Source organism: Phoenix dactylifera, chromosome 7, assembly GCF_009389715.1.
Source record: "Phoenix dactylifera cultivar Barhee BC4 chromosome 7, palm_55x_up_171113_PBpolish2nd_filt_p, whole genome shotgun sequence".
NCBI classification, from domain to species: Eukaryota; Viridiplantae; Streptophyta; class Magnoliopsida; order Arecales; family Arecaceae; genus Phoenix; species Phoenix dactylifera.
Genome location: NC_052398.1, coordinates 16,240,997 through 16,260,126, shown reverse-complemented (window position 1 = coordinate 16,260,126; position 19,130 = coordinate 16,240,997). Strand labels below are relative to the sequence as shown.

Here is a 19,130-nt window from a genome sequence, read left to right as displayed (position 1 = left end):
ATTAATTTTGCTTGCTTAGACTTAGCTCAATCAAGATTGAATATACTTATATTATATTAATTATGTATTATATAAATAATGGATCCTTGGATTAAGGTTTTAACTATTTTTCTTCTTTGTAATGGTTAAATATTAATTGGGATTTGAGCCAAGTTTGAAATCAAGCTCGAGGTTGTAAGTCAAGCTTAAACCGAGCTTGATTCAAGCTTGAATTTGTTTTAGCTCACTTTGGGATTATCAAGCTAGTTGACTAGGCTCATGCTGGGCTCAGTCAAAATTCAACTTGAATTAAGCTTGGAATAATGGTAAACAAATCAATTCAAGCTCAAAATTAATTTCCTACCAAGATTGATCAGATTCAAGCTAGATCAAGCCTGGCTCAATTACGCCCCCACATATAAATTTCATGAATACATATTGCTTGTTTGCAAGATCTGCAATGTTTCTGTAACTTACTGGCTTGGATTTGGATTTTAATTCTCATATTTGCTTAGTATCAGGTTGGCCACCCAAGGTTTTTAATTAAACAAGTATGGCTCATGTAATGCTTTTAAGATCAGATTCGAAGAAATATCTATATAAAGCCACAACGCGATAGCAACTGGAAAAATTCAGAAGCAAAGTTATTGGACTCATTGCATGCACCTCAGTTAAATGATGCAAAACTACTGGATGGAGTTAACCATATTCTTACCCTGACTCGTCCAACATGGTTCCAGATTTAGACCCGCTTGAGTTCTGCAAAGGCTTAGACCCTTCACAGTCGTCGGATCAGCTTGAAGTTTTTCTGATGTCATGAACAATCTCATGCAGTTGGAATTTTCAAAACCGATCGAAATCAGTCTAATGATTACTAACATCAAAGATTTTAGATGTTTAATTCTCATACATAATTGAAAAGGTAGGAGTGTGATTTTTTTTTTTTTTTTTGGGAGAGAGAACGAGAGATCGATCAACGAAGCATAGAAGATGTAACTCATATACATGAGTTACCATGGTCTTTCTTCATATAACTAGGGAGGAAAGGCAAGTATGAGTTTAAATTACATCCATCTCCTGTCAAGGCAACAATTTTCCCTAACTTCTTATTCTCCACTTTCACCCTTTTTTTTTTTTGATGCCTCCAGATCAGTGGTATATAGCAACCTACTGTGGAATTGCAAGAACAAAATGCACGAGTGCTAGAAAGAGAAAAATACCAAATAATAAAGCAAAAATAAAGTTTATTCTTCTTGAACTTTACAATCCTTAATTTTTATTCTACCTTCACCTTTATTTCTATTTTACTAAACTTACATTCTATGTAATTTATCTTATCCTATTTAGTAAAAAAAAAATTAGATTCTAATGTATTCTTCCATAGTTCTAACTTATGATTAATTTTTGCTTTTAGTTTCATCCACTAAGGCTACATTATCCATAAATAAATAGCAAACAAATATATATAGTTAAGTTGGAGATAGGCTGCCTTTAACTAGATTTACCTTCACCATCAAGACTTACAGACTTGACCTCAATCCAACCCATATAATGCAGCTAATTATGCAACAGTTTCAAAATCTCTTTGATAGATTACATATATAATAATAGAAAAAAGGTAACCTCTACTACAATATGTTATTTAGTGTTATAATGATATATTTTTAATATAAATAATGGCTATTATTTTTAATTATACTTTTTTATTAATAAATATTATTTTTAAAATTCAATTGTTTAACATTTTTTTCTCCAAAATTTATTTTACATTTTCAAACATAGTATTTTATCCAATGACAAATGAATGAAAAGATAATGTTGTTATTTTTCATCTTGTCCTTGCAATATTTGAATAGCCATATCATAATCATTATTTTAATACAAAAATTTAAATTGCTACTTTTTTAAGGCAAATCAGAGTCATTATAACCGTTATAACAATCAAATAGACTACTGCTTCTCAAGGGGTTGGAGCTAGTATTGTAACCTTGAAAGGGCCAAATAGAAAAGATGAAATAGCAACAAAATAACACAGTTTTAACAATCTTGCAATGATGATTATTCCAATTATGCTTAGAATCTAAAACTACAAGTTAATCCATTCCATTCAAGTATTATAAATGTGTTACTTTTCTATTTTTAATCCCAAACACTTAATTAGCCAAGATAACATGTTTTGTCCATTAGACCTCTATGCTCATATCTATGCATGCATGACAGAACTAGTTATATATTAACTAGCTGTATCATTATTGTAATTAACACTAAAAAGCCTTCTATCAAAAGGGAAAAAATAGTTCTATTGTTCCAAGAAGTACACATTTGATGTAATTAGGCGCTATATAATGTGATGTTATACATAATGAAACATAGTACGGATAAAATAGAGGGAAAAAAAAGAATAATAGATGGTGATCTAACCTTTATTAAATTGAAAAGCAAAAGGTAAATCACAAGCAAGAGAAAGAGAGAGAGAGAGAGAGAGAGAGAGAGAGAGAGAGAGAGAGAGAGAGAGAGAGATGGAACACACTGAAGAGTCATTATGGCGAGAAGAGACTTATTCTTCTACAATTAACGGGACCTAAACCACATTGGAAAGCCTTTGACCATCTTGGATTCTTATTCTAATAAGAATTCTAACTTCCCCTAGAATTCCAAACAACATACCAAAGAAGATTTCTTCTTATACGAGTAAACAACAACTTAAACATAAATATCACATACATATGTAGCTCTAATCTAGCCACGATGAGTCAGGGAGGGGGCAGGGATTGCGTGCCTGATCAGATCCTATCATAATGGTGCAGGTTTAAGAGTAGGTGGCAGAGACAGGTCTTCATTCTAAACCCGTAGTAGATCCAAGATGGATAAGGATAATGGCAATACCAGTTCCGAAACCAGATCCAATTATATATAAATCTAGATGATTATGATAATTACAATGGTAATGGAGAAGAAAGTAGTGTAATCAATGACTACAAGGCTACAAAATACATATTATTTGACTTTTTAAAGAACAATATATCTATTTGTTGCTTCTATTATTATTGAAAATTTGATTTATTATATTTTATGTCTTAACTCTTATTTTATTGAATGTTATAGCAAGTACTAACATTTATTTTTATATTTTTTTATTTATTTGATTTGTATGCTAAAAAAAATTTATTATAGGCTTATAGCTTTATCTATTTCGATTCATTCCAACCTGCTCTATCTAATTTGACCTGATCTTCTCCGTCCCAAGATAAGCATGAGTCGGATATGCGTGTGTGGTCTCTAATTATAAAACATTATGACCTACCCAACCCATTGCACTATTTAATTTACTAGCGTGACGTGGCAGCAGGGATTATATATATATTTGGGTGGTGTCAACCAGGCCGAGGTATCATCCAGCCAATCTCCAAGTTCTATGTACGGTTGGTAATCTCTAGCAACATTTTTTTTTGGATAAAAGCGGCATTTTATATTGCTCTCCTGCCAAATTAACAGAAAAGTAAAGAGTACAAGGAATAAGGAATATCTCCTATAAAAGTCCAAAGGACCTCCCCAAAGTGCCGGGCGACAAAGGAAGTAATCCAGTCTGTTGCTCGGTTCGTCTCTCGAAAAATATATACTATCTAAAGACCACCCATATTCCGAACCAACCTGCCGAGACATCTCTAGCAGCATTTCTCTACTCAATAACGACATCAGCATGGGTGAGTCCGACATTTAAACCCTCGATCATATTAACTGGCCCGGGTCCAAAGGGGTTTGGATCGCCTGCTTCCACGGCCCACGACGCCCAGATTCTTATTACTCTCATTCGTTCTTCCTCCGTCTGTTGTTTAGGACGAGGAAGCTAGGATCGAGCCATCGCCAATTCGACGCAACCGATTGCGAGGCAAGTCCGCTCCCTCCCCTCTCTCTCTCTCTCTCTCTCTCTCTCTCTCTCGGTCGTGCCCGAAGTCCCATTGATTTTTTCCCCTTTTCGGTTTTTGATTTTGATGAAGCGATCGGAAAATTTCCCATCCCCCCTTTCATTTCTCGAAGACCTAGTTGATTTCTTTTCTTGTTTAAATTGCTGAATCTCTTCTTCATGTTTTGATGAAATTATGGTTGACGCCCTTGTTGTCTATAATCTAGAATACATGAATTTGAATTAGGATTCATGTGTGTGTGTGTTTCCTTTTTCAAATATTTAATATCTGAAGCTAACATGTTCTTTATGATTCCCCTTACGTGTTTTCCTATCCTTTTCAGAAATGGGCTTGAGATGGAGAACTCAACTCATGTTTTTAGTATGTGTAGTTTCAGATTAATCATTTTAATGTGCAAATATTTAGCTCGCAAATTCTAGTTTCAGGATTCGCTCTTTTCTATTCTGTCCTTTCTTCTGGCTGTGAAGCATTCCGTTTCGCCTTTTTGTAGATTAGTTTTTTTCGACGTCTAATCTTATGGAATTCGTTTGGGTCAGTCTGGAAATTTATCAATATTTGAATCACCTGAGAAACATGCAATTCTACGTTATCATCCAATCTACGAAATTGGGATTTCCCCCCCTACTTCTTTTGTCCGTCTTCGTGCACCCTCATCTTGACAGTAGTGATTGCATCACGGTATTTATGGATTTGGTAAATGGTGAAAACATGCCTGTGTTTATGGATCCATATATAGACATTAACTTTCTCTTGTTTTTCGTGTATGAGAAAGATTTCTTCCTTGCATGAAGGGCTTCATATGAGTTTACGGTTTCATTTCTCCTATTTTCTTTGATTTCCTGCTCTGGCAAGATAGGTGTGTTTGGATTATCTGTTTCATGGTTCTGCTTGTTCTTGTATACAGATGGAGAGGTTCTCATCGGGACTTGTGATTTGTGTAGTCTCGGGCCTTCTGCTGCTTTCTCAGCCAACTTTCGGGATTAGGTTTGTGATAGATAGGGAAGAATGCTTTACTCATTCAGTTCAGTACGAAGGGGATACAATTCATGCATCCTTTGTCGTGATTAAATATGATACTCCATGGCATTATAGTGATGATGGAGTGGATCTTGTGGTATGTTCGGACCTTCTTTTTAGATGTGAATATGATATTTCTATATTTTTTTGGTTATATTGTAATTTGTGAATGTATGGATGTGCAGGTTTTGTACTATTTCTAGACTTTCTTTGTGATGCATATAGCTATCGTTATAGTAGGGATAGGTTGATTGAATATTTTTCTTTTTTTATTCATTTTTATTATATTTTATCTATATCATTGAGCTATTGGAGGAAATGAATGCATGAAGGCCTTGACTCGATCATACATCGAAAAATGGCTTTTCATCTATCATAATACTGTTTCAAAGTTTACTTTTAATTGAATTTTCTTGTAGCAGTAATTTTGTAACAACTTCCTTCTTTTCTGACAACATCTCAAAGCATGCAGTTCATAATACGCAATTTCCTTTCTTTTGTCTTAATCTCGACAAGCATAAATTAGAACAATAAATACTGGCTAATTTCACGTTCCCTTGATCTTTGACCTAAATCTATGTTATGGCCAAGACAAATATTTCAGTTGTTATAACATCTTATGCTCCATAAATTAGCTGTGCATGGCATGCAAAACCTATATAGATGGATATAGTCTTGTATCTATATTGCAGAGTTAGAACATTATGTTTTGCATGTGTAGGATAGCCTACAGAAGGGGATCTATAGGGTGTAGGGATGCAAGGTTGAGAGTTTAGGATAAAATCGAGACACTTATTTGCTCGTAAATTAGGTTCAGACCTGAATTTCGGTCAAAACTACAAAGATCGAAATTTTGATGTAAAGTTGATAGTCGATATGATGTTGAACGTAAAGAATTTAGATCTAGGGTCTAAGGAAGGAAAGAAAGGGTTTGGTGTTGTTTAGGACTGAATCTAATAGCTCGCTGTACATTCAGATTGGATCTGTTTTTTCCTATCAGCTAAGCTAACGATGTTAGATTTCTAAAAGAAAAAGGAATTCATCGAAAAGAATCCAGCCTCAACTTCTGGGATTTAGGTTTTAGAGATAAATTGCTGCCTAAGAGTACATGATTAGTGATTAGAATGACTATCTTTAGCAGATTTATGCAATAGAAATTAAAGTTTAATGAAAACTTGTTAAGGAAATAGAAATGGAATTGGAATTTAATGCTTCATAAGGAAACAAAAAAAGAACAAAATCTGATCTAGAAAAGAAAAGAAATAAGAAGAAAATACAAAAACTGCAAGAAAATCCGAATGGGCAGAGATGACAGAACCAGGGGCTGGTCTCACATCAGATCCATGCCTCATGTTGGGGATCAACTTCAACAGTAACCATCTTTATTCAATCATCAAAACAAATTTGTCATTCACTTCTTAAAAGTATAAATAGAAATTCATGACTCAGCTTTTTCCAAAATCCAGAAACTACCTCAATAACACGATTACAGTTCATGATTACTATACATAAACAGCGCCATGAACAGTAGTGCTGTAATAATTAATCTCATTGAGGTATTAAATGTAATCTAATATCTTTGGTTTTAACCTTTGGCTTACCCACTAAAACAAGATAACCAGAGATAAAAAGAAATTTCAGCAAATTGACACCCAAGATGAAATCTAATAAATATCCCTAAGGATGTATCTTGACATGATCTTGGATCTCCAAGTTGATCCTGTTATGCTGCGATTTGCTTGGATTTTAAGTCAAAGCTGCATTTGTTGATCATCAATCTGATGGCTAATTGATGATGAATGTCTATCTTCTAAAATGCCTGAAAAAAGATAGTTGAGCTTGAATTTTCCGTCATCTATGACTTCCATGAACACAAAACTAGATGGTTGTGCATCTCATTGCTGAAATAAACCATGATCAATTGACTAGACGAAGCTGCCTCTGTGAGGGAATATTTTGTATCAACAGGACATTTGAGGATCTCTTTTCTTGTCATGCTTATCAACTCTTCTTTATGTAGAGCATCATCAATTTCCTTGCCATTATGATCGTATGATGTGATGTTTGGACTAACCCTAGGGAACTTAAATATGCAATACCATGCACAAACAATGAAAGCATGAACTCTATAGTGATGCAAAACCTAAACCCAATATGGTATAATGGCAAACTAATATTCTGAAAATTTAAATCTTGAACTAGTGTCCTTAAAAAATGAATTGGGAACTATCCTAAATGTGGAGACTATGCATTCAAAGTCTGGTGAAAATAATGTTAGTTGACAGTTTATGCAAATCAAAGCAACAAAAATTTTGCAAGCAAATTGTCAGAGTTCACCAAAGAAAATTTGAGGGTTCATGATGATGGTTTTTGTTTGTGCAGTGTATTTCAACTGCATTTTGCTTCCAACACAGATCTACTGCATCCCGCATTGGTGGTGGTTTGTATGCAACTGTTAATGAATTACAACATCCCTATGATGATGTTATATAATGTAACATTCTAGCAGGCCCTCTAGAAATCAATTTCAATGGTGTTTTATGTAGGACATTGAAGGATCAATCTCATTATATCATAGATAGCGAATCTGAAATTGGACGAACTCAAGGAGATCAATTAGGTCACAAATTGGTGGATTACAGTTTGTTTATAGGGCTGAATTTCTAGAATGTGACAACTAAGAGAAGAGACTACCATGGTTACAGAAAAGGAAAAGTGGTTCAGCAGATTAGAAAACTTGATTGACACATTTGGTGGCTGTTTCCGGCCAGATCGGTTCTCTATCACAGCTAGTTAGAAGATCAGCTATGGTTTCTATATTAGACAATAGTGAGGGCTATGATGTGGGATATGCAGTTGTAAGGAGATGAAAGAAAATAAACAGAGAAAAGGAGATGAAAACAAAAATAGACAAGAATGAAAAGCCTATCAATCTTACACTACTAGATTTCAAATCACTTCCTGGGCCTTCCACCCATATTTATGCAACACATTGAGGAAAGAAGCATATTTTCTTCAACAATAAATTGTCATAAATAACATTACAGAACACCCTGAAAGACAGCAATTGAATAGGTGCAGTAATCTATGCCTAAACTACCCATTTGCTTCTCAACTTCAATGTGTGACTAGATTAATCAGCTAAGTTCAGCACTTTCTACGCTAAACTAAATAAAACAAGAATTAAACATAAAATGAACAGAAAATAAAAATGAATAGAAATAAGAAAATAACGGTGACTTGAACGAAGACTTGATGACTTCATCTAGATTCCAAGTAGGCTCCAATGGTGATTGTGAAGCTCCTGTCATGATGCAAGGTTGTTAATATCAATCCGAACACTTGGAAGTCTCTTTGAGCTTTTCTTGTAAATGCAAATTCCATCTTAATCCCTATCAACCATTGCACCTTCTGCATCTCGACTGAATTTTGTTTATGCACACCCACAATCTTCCATCCAACCTTATCCACCATTGATAAAGAAGAAATTTGATGAGATTCACGGCATCATCGACGAGCAGATAGTTTATGCTGGCATTGGTGGATTTCAAAAATATTTTTTAGTCGCCCCCCTGCGGCCCTCCACCAGCGTCTGCCACCTCTCTCTCTTCCTCCCTCCCCTGCTCGATTTCTCTTTACTTCTCCTTCTTTGGCTCCGGCACGCGTCACGTTTCTACAGCCGGAACCGTACTGGTGAGCCACCGGTACAGCTCGGAACGGACAGAACCGCTCGGTTCGAGACGGTTCTGCCGACCTTGATGTGGACCATTGCCAACAAATTACAAAAGCTTAATATAGATTTGCTTGAGAGATATCATTGGCTTTGTTTGCCAGAGGTGAATTTTTTCAAGCTGGGAAAGTTGATTTGGTTTGAGATGGATTTTGCATTTATATACAGTTGTTGAAGAAACTTCAAAGTTTTGGATGATATTGATGAATCTTCTTGGAGCCTAGACAAAGTCATGAAGTCTTTGTTTCATTGACTACTATTAGTTTTATTTCAGTTTTTATTTTTAGTCCTTGTATTTATTTTTTGTGAAAAGAGTTGAAGTTAAGTGATTAATTTAGTCGTATGTTGAGTTGTGATGCAAAACGATACTTTAGGCATTCAAAATGGGCTGGTTACCTATTTATGGCACTATAACATGAGTAGTAATCATACAGTTGATACAGTGCCCTACTATTTAAGGACTGCCTTTTGGGATTTTCTATAATGATATTATATGATAGTTTTTTGATGATGTCTGACTATGGGTGTGAGGCATAGGGAGTGATTCCTAATCTACTAGTGTGAGACTAGTAGGTTTTCATTATCTTATTTTGTTTCTTTATTTGTTATTTCCTTGCTTCCTCTTCTTTTTGTTTGTTATCCACTCTACAACTGCGTATATGACATCTTAGCCATCGTTTCTGTCTAAGCAAAGTAGTAGTAGCAGACACAGAACCGGCGTTGATAAATAACGAATATGGCTGTAAACAACCACCAAAAGGGTCAGTCTGGTTTTTTATCTACCGAAGCACTTCTAACTTTTCCAGAATCCTAGCAGTCTCTTCTTTGAGCTGTTAAAACCCTTAGAAATTCAGCCACATAAGCTAACCCTAGTCCATTGCATTTTGATATGTTTGATCTCTAATATGTTTGATCTCCTCGAGTTCCTCAAATTTCAGATTTGTTGTCTTTGATTGATCTGAGATTGATGACTCAATTTTTCATATCACAGACTTGAAATCAATTTATAGCTGATGTATAGCGCGCTGCATTCTCTAACATCAGTATGAGGGAGCATTGATTCATGAGCAGTTGCATGTAAACCACCAAGAAGGGATGAAGTAGATTTGTATCAAAGCATAATCAATTAAGCACATTGCACGAACAAATCTGTATCAAATTTCCATGCTAAACACCAAAACTTTGCTGGCAGAATTTTTGTTGTTTTGATTTGCATATAAGTTGTCAACTGACATTATTTTCAACCAACTTTTCATATCCCATCAATTGCATGGATCGACTCTACATTTAGGATTATTCCCAATTTATTTTTTTAAAGTACACAAATTTCATATTTTAATTTTCAAAAAATTATTTTGCCATCATATCATATTTAGGTTTTGCATCATTCTAGAGTTCGCGTTTTTATTGTTTGGTCATGACATTGCATATTAGGGTTTCCTATGGTTGTCCTACATTATCATGCTTCTAGATTAAAAGAAGAAAAAAAAAAAAAGACTTAAAATTGTTTTGCTTGGGTTGATGTTGATGACTAGTTGGACATTTGTAATGAGTATTTCTAGAATTGTGATTATTAGATAGATGGAAGTTGATTTAGCTTGAGAAATGTCCAAGCACGAATCGTGACTATGGTACTTGATTGCTGCAAATAATTTGGCCCAATTTATCTTCCATCATATACCTATTTTCTAGCCTATCCAGGTATTAGGATAGTCGATCCCACTGCAATGTGCAGTGTACCTTTCATTGTTCTCTCTAAACCAATGAAAGTCTTTTGCTAGATTGATAGTTTTGTTCACAAGGGTGGGTCATCCTAATAGGGGTGATCCATTATGGCTAGTATTATCTATACTTCATATCATGATATGCCGTACCATACCGAACCGGACAGTATGGGGCATACCGAGGTTCGGTATCGATATACAATACGGAGGACGTACCGACACTCGATATGCTGAACCGGCCTCGTATTGTACCGTACCAATACAATGATAGTGTGGTACTGGTATGGAGCCCGGTACTGAGATGATGTACCTTGCTTCATATTGATTGAAGATGCTTTATCAAGTGCATAGCATTTCTTTTTATGTAAGAGGTTGTTTCATCACTTACAATTAAGGAGCCTCGAAGTCTATGACTGACTTGCAAGTAGTCACCTATAGGTGTTTGGTTGCTTGCAAGTCACTTTAGTTGTAGGCAATATAGTTATAACTTTTGGTTTTTAGCTATAAAAGTACATGTTGCCCAAATTGACTACAAGCACTTTTGCATCTTTTTGTTCCAGCCTTTAGTGGGAATCATTTCCTCTGTCTCAACCCATCGCCCATCCCAATCATAGGAGAGAGAAGAGAGCTTTTCTCCTTGCACCCAAGCTCTCTCCACTTCTCTCTTCGATTGAGATGACCTATTGTTCTGGCAATACAACTTGCCTCCTATGAGGAACAATGGTCCTCTTCTCTCTCCCCCCCTTCTCTCTCCTTCTCTTCCCCTTTTTCTTTCTCTCGGCCATATCTAGTTGGATATAGTGACTCCCCTCCACCTCCCTTGCTCCCTCCCTTTTAGGTAACTCCCTCTACTACCCCTTCCTCTCCACCAATTGCTTTGCTACAACCCCCACCTTTTTTGTCACCTTCCACTTTCTGTAACACTCTCTCCCTTTCTCTCCTGCAATCCCCATCCAATCCACTAGCTGCTTTAGCAGCCCTCTATCTCTCCTAACTCCCTCTCTCTCGCAACCTCCCTCTCCTCCACCAACCACATTGGTGGCCCCCTCCCTTGTCATCAACCTCCCTCTCTCTGCTCACACCCTCTCCCTTCATCATCTCTCTCTTCTGCATCCCTTTTTCCTCCCATTACTTCGACGACACTGGGGGTGGAAACAAGCTAAAGATGAGCACATTGTGCCTTGTTCAAGTTTGGCTTGGAATTAAAATATCTCAACCTAACTCATCAACCTATAAAACCCCAGCTCCAACTCGGTTTGATATAGTCGAGCTAGCTCAAGCTCGACTCACTTAAGTTTCAAAATTGAATTGAGTCAAGCTTGAGCTTAGCTCATGTCAAACTCAATTTGGTTCTAGGTTCAGCTCGAAAATAGGCTCAAATTAAAACCATGAAAGAACAAGGAAACCTTTGAAAAAGGAAAAAAAATCATCCTTTACAAATAAAAACTGTGAATTTGAAGCTTAACTTCAAAATCTAGTCTATACTTTCCCAAATTCATCAAGAAACGTATGAAGCCCATCAGTTAGGAAAAAAACTTCAACCTAGTAAAAACCCCAGATCAAGAAACCATTTTACAGAAGCCACTAAAAACCCCAAGAAAACCTCAACCAAAAGTCTGAAGAAAGTTAAATATTAGAAAAATGAAACCACCATCAAGGTGGATCAACTCACCTTCAATCCTGGAATGGAGGATCCCTAGCTGGAATCAATACATGTAGTTACTCAGCGACATGAGATTGTAGACCTTAAGCGCCATATGAACCTTGCTCTTGTCCATAGAGGAGGACCACAAAGAGAAGATGCACCCTATGGCTGCCTGCTTTCCCCTCAACCAAGAATCCTCAAAGAGCCTTCCATTGCAGGGGGAGAGAGAGAGAACAAAAAATATCTAGGGTTCTTGTGGGTGGTTGGTGATCGCACGTAGGTGGACATCATGGAAGAAAGGCTCGGTGGGTGGATGATGTGATGGAAGAGAAAGGGTGAATGCCACAATCCCGAGATGGGAGAGAGGGAAAATGGAATGTGATCGTGGTGATGTAGCTAGTGTCTGGGAGAGAAAGGAGAGTGGTTGAGGCGAGGGCTTCATCTAATCTATAATTCTAGTAGATTTGTTGGATTTTATTCCAACGTCTGGTTGATTATTACATATAAATTCATGAATATAGTATACAATTATGTAACATGTAATAAATATAGGACATTATATATAATATATAGTGAATATATGCTATATAAAGCGAGCTGGCTTGTGAACCAGAAACAAGCAATTGAACCTAACTCGAGCTTGGTTTATTTAAATTCTGAGATTAAAAAACCAATTTGAGCTGGTTCATTCACTTATCGGGTGAGTAGCGCTTGAGCTGAATTATGAGCCGAACGCAAATTGGCTCATGAGTAGCTCATTCATTTGCCAGCTATAGACTCATCCCCTCCTCTATCACTAACCTCCCTCTAGTTTTGTGCCACTCCCACTCCCTTCCTCTCTCCTATATCCTTCACACTCTAATGCAGCCCTGCTTCCCTCCACTAATCATTCCCATAAAAGCGTAGGGGCTATGATATTTGTATCATGCATAGCTATTGCTATAATTCATAACTAAGACATTAATCACACTATTAAGAATAATAAAGCTTAAATGGGAGTTAGATACTTGTATACTAGCAAGTTTTAGGTTTCATATCTGCAAAATAAAAAAAATAAACTAAAAGAAGAAGAAAAGAATTATGAGTATTTACAAGTACTCATGCTTTGCCGTAGTAGTCGGTATCAATACATACCAACCATAATGGTATGCAGTATGGTGGGTGTGCCAAGCATCAGTACACTAAGCCAGTACCGAACTTACAAGGCACAATAATAGGATGGTACTAGTATGGTGTCCGGTACCGAGACGTGATAGCAAATCTTGCAAGCACTTGTGGGTTCCTAAATAAATCATTAAATAGTGACCGAACAAAATGGAGCATAACTAGCTAGGCTTCAAAATTTCAAAGAAATACTAAATTAGGATAGTAAAATTACTCCTAAAACCTAGATTTTGGGAACAAGAGAAAAAATTAAGTGATCTCAATGGCCCTTCAATCATCATAATGAGAGAAAAAAAAGAAGTATATTTGAAATTCTTGATTTCTCCAAGGAAGAAGAAAGGAGCATAAGCGAAGGGTACAGGGTGAGAGGATAGAGTTTGTCGTGATGGGTGCAGTGCTCTCTAGTTTATGCTATGTTTAAGATCAAAATACATAATAATCTAATCAATTGGGAATAGTGGCCTTGATTAAAGTATTGCATGTTTGGTTAAAGTGTTGCCTAATTGATTAAATTATTAGGAAAGGAAACATTTACTAGCGTATCTTATACATCTTTGACAAAAGTATTTCCAATTACATAGATTATTACCAGATGTATAATATTACCCATTTCCAGTGTTAGTTTTCCTTCCAGCTTAATTACAATAGGGATGTACACGACAACTTGCTGGTAAATTGCTATTGTTAGTTTATATGCCTTGTTATGTGATCGAGAATTCTTGCTCAAACACATTAAAATAAGCAAATAATTCACTGTTCCAGTCTGATAGTCAACTATTGCTTAAGTATATTTAAAACAAGCAAATAGTTCATAATTTCAAGGGTTTGATGAAGACAATGACCTAATATCAGTTTCTTTAGGTTTAAAAACTTTGTTCTGGTTTCGTCTGGGTCTGTAGAGTTTTGGTTCTGACAATTTTGGGATATATGATGTTTAGATCCAATTTTTGGAATCTCAGTCAAAAAGATCAAATAAAAAATTTAAAAAGGAATTTAAACAAATGGAAGGAAAATAGAAGAAGCCAAGAAAAGTTATTAGACAACATTTTAGCGTATTTCTGTGATATAAGTTCTTTAATTATTTTGTTAGCAATTTTCAAGCTTTTTAGTGTTGAGTGCAATCAATTATTCATCATTTTCTAGTAGAAGTCTCACATATATTCATATCATATTTTTTAGGTTAAATGGCTATTTAGTATAAAACACATGCAGTTATACGTTATCATATTTATATAAAACAGATGCTATTTCTTTGAAATCTCTTATATTTAGTTGTTCATGTTTAATTCTTATGATCTACTTTAATAAGGGCCTTTTGGAAGGCCTTGGCTTATAAAGGTTATATTCATTACTTATCTCTTCTTCTAACATAAGAAAAAGAATGAAAAAGTATTGTAAATTAATATTATATTAGACTATGTACTAAAAATAAAGAAATGCCCATAACATGATGGTGAACACCAAAATAATATTTAACATAAGCATGTATAGCTAGTCCTGAGCAAAACTGGCCAATTTCAACTAAAATTGATCGAAATCACTGAAACTGGCAGCAATCTGAAATTAGGAGTCAATTTTGGTTCAGTATTGACTGAAACCAATCTATTTCATCTGAATGGATTTTTTTTGGCAGAAATTTGAAACCACATCTATTGATGTCTAATTATTTCTCAAATACATTAACACAAGCAAACAGTTCACATGTCAAGGATCTGGTCAAAATGTGGTCAAAGAGTCAAATCAAGTCCCACATGGTAAACTAGTGGCCAACTGTTGCTTAAATATATTAAAATAAGCAAACAGTTTACAGTTTCAAGGGTTGAGTCCATGTATTGGTTAAGAAGTCAAAACAGTTGTCGTATGATTAAATGATGGCCAGTAGTTGCTCAAATAGACACACAGTACACTATCTCAGGAAGGGTAATCTTACCAAGTTAGTTGCAGGGTGACCTTGGTTCCCTCATCATCAAACAATTGAAAACAACAGCTGCATTTGCAGTAGGTAATTGCAGGTATCAAAACCGAAAACGATTATTTCTGTAACTGCATTTGCAGGCAAACCAAACAGACAATTGAAAATGCAAGTTCAGTATTTCCACTTGTAGCTGCAAATCCTGTTGCAAGCAATTGGAATCATGGCAATCAAAGAGCATCTAAATCCATCTTGGCCCTTGTACTTATCCAAGTACCAAAATTTGATTTTCTTTGCGAGAAGATTGGGGTGCCAAACACTTGCCCTTCCAATAATTTGTTAAACAGTTTGGAGATTAGTTACAACCCATTGAATGTTAAATCTTTGATAAATGCTTTGATGATTTAAAAAACAATGTTGGGTCATCCAAGTTGGATACTCCAAAGTCCAAACTGTTGTCTTTTTTTTGTGTGTCTGTTTGCATAGTGGGGGGCTTGTGAGGAAAATTTTGTCGTCCAGACACATAAATCAGACTAGTGTTTTGAAAAACATGCCATGTAATTATTATTTTTCTAGATGTCTAATTCTTTTCATGCTCTACCAGTTTGACTGCATGATTGGTTGACTGTACCAGGTAAAAGATCCTCATGGAGCTCAAATTCATGATTTCCGTAACAAGATAAGTGAAAAGTTTGAATTTATAGGTCATCAGAAGGGTCTTTACCGCTTCTGCTTTACCAACAAGTCCCCATATCATGAAACCATAGACTTTGATGTACATGTCAATCATTTTTCATACTTTGACGAACATGCAAAAGATGGTAAGCAGTGTGTTTTGTTCTTTTCCTTCTGAGGATGCAGACCATTATTCTTATTCTTCTTATGTATGTATGCAGAGCATTTTGCCCCTTTACTTGAACAAATAGGAAAACTAGAGGAAGCTCTTTACAACATACAGTTTGAGCAACACTGGTTAGAGGCTCAGACCGACCGCCAAGCACTAGGTATGTCCTGATCCAATTTATATTCTATCTATAGTAAAGGTGATACCCGATCAGAACACAATCACTTGTCCCTTCTTTGCACATAAATACTCGCCTTGTCACTTATTTGATATTTCTGAGTAGGAGCAGCTCATTTTACCATTCATTTGATGCACAGGATGGTAATCTATAGGTGCATGATATTGCATATTATGTACATATTGGCTCTCTTCAATTTCTGGAACATGTTGGGGTGTGCTTGTTTGTTTTCTTGGAGAATTTAGTGCTATACTTGGATGGCCTCTATATTTAACAATTTATGGCTTCAATACATTGAATGTATTCATTTTATGAACTTAGGGAAAAAAAATATTTAATAAAGTTTAAAAATGGGAATGTATTTCCTTTTATCCTTTGGCTTAATTGTGCCTTATCGTAATATCAAAAGTTCTTTTCCCCCTTCTAGATCCAAATCTAGAGAAGTTTGGGCGGTTGCTTCTTGATTGCATGAGATTAAATTGCAGATAATCAGATAGATTTCCCTACTCACGGGACCAGCCATATAGGTTTTATGTAGAATTCTTTATTGCCTATATTTTCCTGAGAAAGGAACTAATACCAATTTCTGTAGGGTTGGCATTCGTTTGATGATTACTTGTAAGATCTGCTTAATTGTTTCTTGGAGCTTTCACAACTTAGAGTTGCATTTTGTAGCCAATCCCATATTTGATGGGAAGAGAATTGGATGACGATGATAAGTTAGTAACTCGTAACATAGATGGTCAAAATAATTAGTCACAAAGCTGTTTAATTGAACAACGCAAGTCATATTCATCCTGCATGATCTTTTTCTTCAGAAACATAACCAAGGCAGCCTAAGTAATACGATATAATCTATCCACTTTGGCTGCAGTGAATGAAGGCATGAGCCGGAGGGCTATTCACAAAGCACTCTTTGAATCTGCAGCACTGATTGGAGCTAGTGTGCTGCAAGTCTTTCTCTTGCGTCGCCTCTTCGAGCGAAAGCTTGGCACCTCGAGGGTTTAATGCTTCAGTGCAATTCAGTTGTATCTTTCAGTTATATATTGTAGCATTCTAGAAAGGTTCAGTCCTTCACTATATCTGTGGATTGAAATCTGAAAATTTGATAAGTGCGCTAGAGTAAGTTTTCTAACAGTAAGAAAAAAGGTTTTATCCCTACAGCACAAGTATAGAAACAGTTTTTTATCCCTAAAGCATGTAGTTAACAGACAATTAGTTCTTATAAAAGAGTTCATCATGTCACTGATCATACTGGTCTGCTTGTCAAGTTGAAATATTTTTGGCCAATTTGCATGCCTTGTGCAAAGCCAGATGAAGAGAATATCGATGTTTTGTGTGTTCATTTCAGAAGTTTCTTGCATTCAGTTAGAGAGGATGGTAAAAGAGACGCTAGAATGAGCCGAGGCATTGTAGGTCAAGCAAATGCATTTCATGTTGTAGCCATCCATCATGCAGCTTATTCTTCTGTGGAAGCAAAAGCAATCATCCTTGTCAATATGAGCAAGATCACAAAGTGCATCCTTGTCTCCAAAATCTCAGTTGTTATCAGTCTTTGAAGCCACAACCCAAACACAAAAATGTTGGAAGATCGTTTGACGTGTGTCATCCATGTTAGCTCTACTCTGCTAAACCTGGGAAGAGGGAAAAGCTTGGCCAAGACGAGCATGCCCTGTTTCAGTCTCCTGGTATCATCATTTGCTCATTGGTGGTCCAAGTGAAAGCAGTTTATACTGAAACAAATAATGGTTTGGATCAATGGTGTGGGTACTTTTGGAGAACCGGTGACCTGCCCTGAAGATGAGCTGGTGACTGGGAGAAGTTAATCAAACACAATCAGGTGGTCCGTGTGACTAGTGTTTTTGCGTGCCTGAAGAGTTGTTTTCTGCTTAATAATACCAACATTGATTGTACCTGTGCTCTCAGCATGGCTCCCAAGTGTTTGTTAATATCTTTAGCGATGCGTGCTTGAAGAGTTGTTTTCTACGTAATAATACCAACAATGATTGTACTTGCGCTCCTCGACATGGCTCCCAATCATGTTCGATGTATGGTTGGTGTCGAAGTACTAGATCTTGGCATGATGGGGTCTTGGGGGTTGCATTGCATCAATCCTGTTCGATGTATGGTTGGTGTCGAAGTACTTGATTTTGGCATGATGGGGGTCTTGGGGGATGTATTGCATTTGCTTGGATTGAATATTCCTCGGACTTGATCTTATTAAACTATGATGAAGTTGGAATTATTTGAGTCTTTTGTGGAAGTAAGGCCCTTCAGAAAACGGAGCTTCTGCTTGTGACATGGCTTTTGGTTTGGAAGGGGTAATGTGGTATCTTAAGGTAATGTCGGAGCATAAGCGAATCTTTTGAGTTTCTACAATGATTTAGCAAGAGCTGTTGGAGAGATTCTTGAGTTGTTCGCCAATGTTTATGTTACTTTATAAACAGTAAGGTATGTTTCCCTTCCTAACAACCGGTCTTCTATGCACTCATTTTAGTATGACTTTCTTAAGAGTTCAGTACCAATTTACGAGCTTTCCCCCTTGTTTTGGTGGCAGCTTGTCATACGATAAACAAAGTCCAGCTCTAGTCAGGGCAGGGTAGCTTTTAGAAAGGAAGTACCATTGAATTCTATGATATGATGCATCCAAAGATGTTCAATCTTTTTCCTTTCAGAGTAGATTCTAGTTGTGCCAAATCTTCATTAACTTTGTCATCCAGCCTTCCTGCATGCTTAATTGTGATTTTGTTCTCTGGTGCTGAGCATTCTATGTAGAAGATCTTGCCGTTTTCTCAGGGCAGGTCTTCTCAAGATCAATTACTTGGGCAAGCTCCAATGCGTTGCTGCAAACAAGGACTATGTCGAGCTTGTTATCGACAAGCGATCCAGCAGTATTATTCAACATCACTGCTTCCAAGTTGTTTATAATATTTCACATGGGAGTGGCTAAGTGAAGGCATACATAGGACAACCCTGATCAAGAAACATGCAAAAGCCACCTCCTATGACAC

The 19,130-nt window shown here is 36.3% G+C and overlaps 1 protein-coding gene across 1 annotated transcript; it reads left to right on the top strand.

Moving 5' to 3' along the window:
• The first annotated feature begins 3,702 nt into the window (after positions 1-3,702).
• LOC103707845 (transmembrane emp24 domain-containing protein p24beta2-like) lies at positions 3,703-17,371 on the top strand. Its single transcript, XM_039128408.1, has 5 exons — positions 3,703-3,868; positions 4,810-5,019; positions 15,732-15,918; positions 15,994-16,101; positions 16,994-17,371. The coding sequence occupies exons 2-5, from the start codon at positions 4,810-4,812 to the stop codon at positions 17,125-17,127; spliced, it is 639 nt and encodes a 212-aa protein (XP_038984336.1). The 5' UTR covers positions 3,703-3,868; the 3' UTR covers positions 17,128-17,371.
• The last annotated feature ends 1,759 nt before the right edge of the window (positions 17,372-19,130 follow it).